The sequence below is a fragment of the Lathyrus oleraceus genome, chromosome 4 (genome assembly GCF_024323335.1).
Source record: "Lathyrus oleraceus cultivar Zhongwan6 chromosome 4, CAAS_Psat_ZW6_1.0, whole genome shotgun sequence".
Classification (NCBI taxonomy): domain Eukaryota; kingdom Viridiplantae; phylum Streptophyta; class Magnoliopsida; order Fabales; family Fabaceae; genus Lathyrus; species Lathyrus oleraceus.
The window spans coordinates 411,136,358-411,143,988 of NC_066582.1; the positions used below are offsets into that span (position 1 = coordinate 411,136,358).

General features: G+C 28.2%; 1 protein-coding gene across 1 annotated transcript; it reads right to left on the reverse strand.

Moving 5' to 3' along the window:
- Window positions 1-513: 513 nt before the first annotated feature.
- On the reverse strand, window positions 514-2,629 carry LOC127135604 (zinc finger protein WIP2). The gene is made up of 2 exons (XM_051062267.1): window positions 2,060-2,629; window positions 514-1,048 (listed from the first exon to the last, which is right to left on the reverse strand). The coding sequence occupies exons 1-2, from the start codon at window positions 2,615-2,617 to the stop codon at window positions 608-610; spliced, it is 999 nt and encodes a 332-aa protein (XP_050918224.1). The 5' UTR covers window positions 2,618-2,629; the 3' UTR covers window positions 514-607.
- Window positions 2,630-7,631: the final 5,002 nt, after the last annotated feature.

Below are 7,631 nucleotides of genomic sequence, written 5' to 3' on the forward strand. Positions count from 1 at the left end.
TTTTTTACTAGTCTTCCAAGTCCACCGCGAATTGCAAATGGGGCAACTATTGTGTGACCGATAAAAGTGTTAACCCTAAACTTATAAAACAAATACACAATAATTTTTCTCATTGGAATTAAAACACAAACCCTAGATACAAAATTGTTCACAACACATACATAGTTAAAATTTCCAGATTCCACAAAACAAATATAAACACTCATAAATTTTCAAAAAGAGTCATCTTCATTTATTATGGTCAAAATGGCTTTATGATTACCAGGGATTTATTCCAACTAACATGAACGGTAGATTCATCCTCAAGAGAAACAAAATGATACTAATTATAGATTAAAACTTTATAATAAAATAAAATAAAATCATAATTAAAAAAAAATACATAATATATTATATTAAAATTAGTATAAACTATATCATAAATTATTTAAACAGCTCAACTACTAAATATGTTATATAACACTTACATTTCATATAAAAATGATAGTTACATTATTTTTTATATCTGACATGATATATATAATTATATTATTTTTTTCAAATTAGTATCTGTATGTGAAATCAGGTAAGAATTATTAACCTTAGTTTCTATTTTTCTCACTTTTTTTCACATTGAACTTCCACCACCATCATGTTCAATTTCTGAACCTACTTCATCATCTTCTTGCAAGCAATCAATCCCAAAAGCACCATGACCATAACCAAAGGCTTTAATATGATCTTTAAGAGACCTTTTATGTTTGAAATCTGAACCACATAAACAATACCAAATTTTCCCACAATTCTTCTCATGTGTTCTCCAATCACCTTTCACCGCGAACGATTTCCCACATTTTCTACACATATAAGGCTTAATTCCATGCTTTCTCTTATAATGTGTTTGAAGTGTTCTGAAATCTTTGAGAGGCTTTGCTCTAGGATGATCAATGTTGTGCTTGCAACCTGGTGCACAACAGTAGCATGGAAGCCTTAACATTGCTGTTGGTTGTGTTCCTTTTAGAGAATCTGGTCCTTTTCTGTATTGAGATCCATGTCCCCACATATGCATCTGAAAATCCATAAAAAAAACATTATTAAATTACTATCTCCGCTTCTATTTATAAAAAAAAAATTATCAGTCTTATTTATAAAAAAAATATTTTTTAAATAGATTAAATAATATATTTAAATAATATATATATATATCAGATATATTAATTATATAATATAATAAATTTATAAAATAATTTTTTTTTTATAAATAAGACGAAAGAGTAATAATTTATTTTCATTTCATTGTTTTGCAGTACTGTGCATCACAGTGTTCTAGATAAAATAGGAGACATGTTGAAAGAATAGTTTATAGAAAACATAAATTAATTAATGTTCACTGCTGAGTCTGAGAGAAAATAGTACATAAGTTCAGATATATGAAACTAAGAAGAAAAAATACAAAAGAAGACCATGCAAAAGGGATATAGACAGAAAAACCATAATGATTCATGATGCTCATATGATAGAAGAAGAAAAGAAACTCATGATCTTATTTTTTATTGCAAAATTTTTAAATGAAAATAGTTTTATAGAGGAAAAATTTGAAAGAGAGAAGGTGAAATAAAAGTCATAGAGATTCAACCAAATTTTATATTAGATTTCCATTGCATAACGCAACTCTCTTCTTTTATTCTGATTTGAGACAAAAGCTTAATTAATTTTCATGATTCAAAACATGTTTGGATTTTGGGAAAAGCTTTACACAACAAAACCTCGGTGTTATCATGGTTTTTTCAAACTCACTGTCAATTCAAAGATAAAGAAATTTATGTTTATTTTCTGAGGGTGGAACTGATCCTTTTAAATTAGGTCACTTTACACTTCAGATCTTCAACTAAATTTCGGTGTTTTTATGATTTCTTTTTCAAATTCACGGTTAATTTAAACATACAGAAAACCTATTTTTCTACGGGAGGAACTACTTTCAATTATTTACTAGAAGCTAGGACTCATAGTTTGGTTACTATGGAAACAATAATTGAATGCAAAACCAAACATATGTTACAATTTGTAATAGTAATAGTACCTGAAGATTGTTGTATCTGTTGAAAGTTTTAGAGCATACAGGACATGAGAATTGTGTAGGACCAATGAGAATTTGAGAAGCTGTTGGAATCCAATACTGACCCTTGTTCAATTTTTCCAAAGGGTTTTCAGAAACCATGTTAACTTCATCTTTTTCAGCCATTTCTATACAATTTGATGAGACCATTCTTGGTCCAAGATCAGATGAAGAATTACTATTCATTCTAGGAAGGCCTATTTGTAGGGCAACAGTAACACTTCCATCACCATCATCACCATAACGATCTTCACCATGATGATGATGATTATATTCATTTTCTAGAGCGGTGGTATTGATGTTGTTTGAGTTTGAGGGTTCCTTTTGTTGATGATTTATGAGGCTTAACTTGTTAATGAGAGGAAGAGCTTCTCTAAGAGGAGGAGAAGAAGGAGGATTAATTGTGGTGGAGGAGGAGGAAGGTTGATGAGAAGAAGAGGAGTAGGGATGATTATGATTATTAGGGTGGTGGAGCATGAAATTGAACCATTCATCAAAAAAGTTAGATTGAGGATCTGTCATAGTGATCAATGTTTAATGTTCTAAAGGCTATTTGATGATCATATATATATATATATATATATATATATATATATATATATATATATTAAAAGTACTTGGATTAAGTTTTAAAATTTAAAATATCGTATTCGAATCCAATTCTAAACATGCGGTAATGTTAAATTTTATATTATTTTATTATGATTTTTTATAAATAAAAAATTAATTTCTAGAGGATTGTTTATATTAAAAGTATATAATTTTTTTTTACAATTAATAGTATATAATAGATATATTATTGTGCATGTTGATGTGTATGTGAGAGAGAGATGATATTATTATGTGGGAAAATGGAGAGCCATAAATAGTTTTAAGTAAGTTTGAAGGTGAAAGAATAAAGGAAAAAAAGTGTGTGGAAAGTCAAGAAATTACCCTCTGCAAGGAAATAGGAGAAATTAAAGGTGAAAGGGAAAGGCAGATGTAGAGTCAGAGATTAGACTTGCAGGCAGGTTATCTATCATCAGGAGGAGATAGAATTTTATTGCATTATCACTCACACACTCATATGCATAGCATGAGAGAGAGGGACAGAAATATATATATATATATATATATATATATATATATATATATATATATATATATATATATATATATATATATATTCTAATTCTCTCTATTATTTTTTAGGTGAGATTTTAATTTGTACTCTTCCTCAAATTTAATTTTAAATAAAATGAGGAAGGTGAAAATTTTATGAATTAAAATAATTTAAACAATTATTTTACAACTTTCTTTTAAAAAATTGAGCTCAATATTTGAAATAATAATGTTAAACTCCTAATACAAAGCTAACACCTCAAATAAAAAATCAACAGTAAAACTCCTCAAATAAAAATCAACAATAAAACTCCTATTATTCTATTTGTAAGGTTAAACTTCTCAAAATTAAAGGTCTATACTTACAAAAGTGTGACATTATATGTTTGATTTAATGTGTATTACTTAAAAATTAAGTAATAAATGTGCAAAATTGAATTGATATTTTTGATTAGGATGAATAGAATTGCTTCTAACTTAAATATATTTATAAATATAAATTACTTTATATTACATATATTTTTAGTAAATATCAATCTTATATAATCAATTTATTTAAAATTAATTTTTATCAGAACTAAACACATATTTTATCTATAAAATTATTCATTTCTTCTATTAACAAGTTTTGTCATATTTATAAAAAAATAGTTTTAAAAATAATGTCATTTTTAATTTTTAATTACTTTTTTCAACTATACCATATAATAGTATCATGTTTATCACTCTCAAATGATTAATTTCTACTTTGCCTATGTTTTTTATAAACACAATTAACCCATGGTTATTTTTAAATTAATTTGAAAACATATTAATATTTTTCTTTTATTTATAATTTCTCCTTAACTGGTGTAAAATTTATATCTATAATAATATATATAAAAAATTAATTTAGTGTAGTTCTTTTTTTCAAAATTTTATTTTATTTTAATTATTGTATTTATAATTTTATCTTTTTATAATACCATTGTAATAGAAACAACCACACTTCAATAAAAGTAAACTCGGATTATATAAGGGAATTTGTTTTAGTCTTGATTATTAAAGAGGTTAAATGTAGTACATTGTCAGTATAAACTATTTTTACACCAACATCCAATAGAATTATAACGTTATATATGTCATACTAATATTTTAAAATTAAACGTGTGATTTGACGGGTTACACATCTCTAATTGGTTGACAGTGTAAAAATATTTTACATTGTGTCAGTGCATAGTCTTTTTTTTCATTATTAAAAACCCACATATTCAATTTGGACTAAATTAAAATTATAAAATATCAATAATTCTAATTCTACTTTGGTTAGCTAAGATCTTTTTGACCATTAAATGAGTGGCTGAATTACTATTTTGATCAACATGTCAAATTTTTTGTAGAATAAAAAGAGAGGATCGTTCATTACACACTATGACGGTTTCTCTCAAACTCTATGAATGTTGAAAAATACACTTATTTAAAAATTAATTTTTGAAGATATCTTGTACAATATTGTTTAATATACATCAAATCAAATGTTAAATGAGTGGATCCGAATATTAACATTCGAATGGGTTCATCCGAATATTAATATTCAGAAAAATCTTATATATATATATATATATATATATATATATATATATATATATATATATATATATATATATATATATATATATATATATATATATATATTATATATATATATATATATATATATATATATATATATATATATATCATGCATTCCATTTTTTCTCTCTATTGCAAATATTCCAATGGTTACTCTTTTCGAGAGCAGTAGGCAAAATTTCTTAATATTTTTACTCCCAGTCATTCAAAATTATTTCGTTAGTCAATTTTACTCTTCATCCTTAAAAACTTTATACCTAGTAACATAATAATGTTCATCCAACAATGGATGCATTTCAGACCTTAGACCATTTGTCTCCTTGTTATATTTGTGTTGAATGATATAAACTAGCTTAATATTTGAGACACTATTGAATCTTTTTGTTTCAAAGTGGCAGGTATGTTTTTTAGCTGAATCAAATTCATTTTCATCTCAGCAACAATTTTCTTCTCTTCAGAATCTAAACGACTGATAATAGGATGACCAACTAACTTGTGATTCAATCAATGGTTATGTACACCACACAACATATTAATTGTTTATATTGGCCACTTCTTTCATGTTTCATTATTGTAAATGTTGGTCTTATATCAAAACTAGAACTAGAACTTCCGATTATCATCCAAAAACCAATTTTTTCAACTTCCGCACGAACCAATTTAAGCATATGATCATGTAAAATAACCTTTTTTTAGTGTCAAATTCTTTTCCAACATCAACGTATGCAACAACGGGTTAGGAAACTCTCGACATGTGAAGACAAGCTTCTCAAAGTGTTTTGATGAAGACATACATGCATTGCAAAAAGAATGACTCAAGACTCAAGCTCAAGCATTTCTTCTCAAAGTATTTCAAAGTCTTGAAGATTGTTATTGATTCGATCAAAGTGTTAAGGTATTAAGTTCTCATTCTCTCTATGATAAGTCAAGTGCTCTAGTTTTTATCATCCATTCATGTGTTGACTGCTTAGGTCTCTTAAACCTTTTCTCTTTTGGCAGTCACCTTTATTTGAAAATGCATTCTGCCGTTTTGCTGTGTGGTAATCGGTTACCAGCATTAAGGTAATCGATTACCAGCTATGCGTGTTGATGTGCAAGGCAATTTTTACAGCAAGTAATCGATAACATCCTTTTGGTAATCGATTAGATAGTGCATTTTTTCAAATATTATAACGCTGGCTCACGTGTAACCGATTACACCATATTGGATAATCGATTACCACTGAACCAGTGGCAGAAAACATTGCATTTTTTCATGAAAATTTTCTTTGAGTGTGTTCTTGAACCATGGTATCCTTTCATGTATCATAACCATTTACAGAGGTATCTAAGAGTTATATATAACACATTTCTGCAGCATTTGAACATACCTCCATTCTCACAAAATATTTTCAAACAATCTTCTTCATTCATCTTTTAAAATTTATTTCAAGTGTTCTTGATCAAATTTTCTAGTGAAACTATTTACAAAATTTTTATACACATTCATATATTTTCATCCATATCATTATTAGAGTACTTGTTTGTCATAAAGAAGTTTGATTACTTTAAAGGAGAAGATCAATCAATAGATTGATAGACTATTTTCACTTGTCAAAAACTTGTAAAAAATTCATATTGTTGTTGTGTCCTTGTTGTCCAGGATTGTTGGAAATAAGAGGTTCATTAAAAGGGAGGATTGTTCTCTTTTTGAACTTAGTGAAAAATCCAAGAGGAGTGTTCTTGGTGTGTTTGTTAGTGTCTTCATAGAAAGACTAGGAAGAGTCTTTTAAAAGTCCTAACAATAGTAAAATCTCTTTCATGTTGAAAGGAGACTAGAGTACTCTCGATCTGTGAGGGGAACCAAGATATCTCTTCGTGTTCTTTACCTTTTCGCACTTTACCGTTCATTGCTTAACCTAACCAGAAAAGAAAGAACAAAGTTTTTAATAAAACCGGAAAGAGTTTCAAAGAACCTAATTCACCCCCCCCCCCTCTTAGACGCTACTCAACTAACAATTGGCATCAGAGCAGGTTATTGGTAACTTGCTCCTCTGATCCAGAAGATGGCTTCCGCAAGCGTAATCCCGGTTCTCAAAGATGGCGGTAGTAGCAACAAACCATCCCTATTTTCTGGAGAATATTTTGAATTTTGGAAAATCCGCATGAAAGCACATTTCGAAGCACAAGGAGATGGTATATGGGAAACCGTTAAAAATGGTCCGCATAATCCTATGAGTATGGTCAATGGTATTGGCACTCCAAAGGTTAAAAGTTCATATGATGAATACGATAAGAAAATAATACTTAATGAAAAGAAAGTTATCAATATTCTTCAAAGTGCATTAAGTATGGATGAGTTATTCCGCATATCTCAATGTAAATCGGAAAAAGAAATATGGGACACTTTGGTGGAGACTCATGAAGGAACCGCTAAAGTTAAAAGATCCAGATTAAACACATTGAGTCAAGAATATGAAATGTTCAAAATACAGCCCGGAGAATCTATTGTTGCATTACAAAAAAGATTTGTTCACTTGACGAATCATTTAATTGCTCTCGGATTTTTTTTAGAAATGATGATCTAAACTTTAAAGTGCTAAGATCCTTGACTAGAGAATGGAAACCAAAAGTAACGGCCATATCGGAGAAGAAAAGTCTTTCCACTATGACGTCCTCATCATTATTCGGAAAACTACAAGAACATGAACTTGAATTTGAAAGACTTGAAAAGCATGAAAGTCAAGAGAAGAAATCCAAAGGAATTGCTTTAAAAGTATAGTCAAAGGAAGATAAAGATGATGGTGCACCGGAGGAAGATGGAAATTTCATGCTCCTTGTTAAA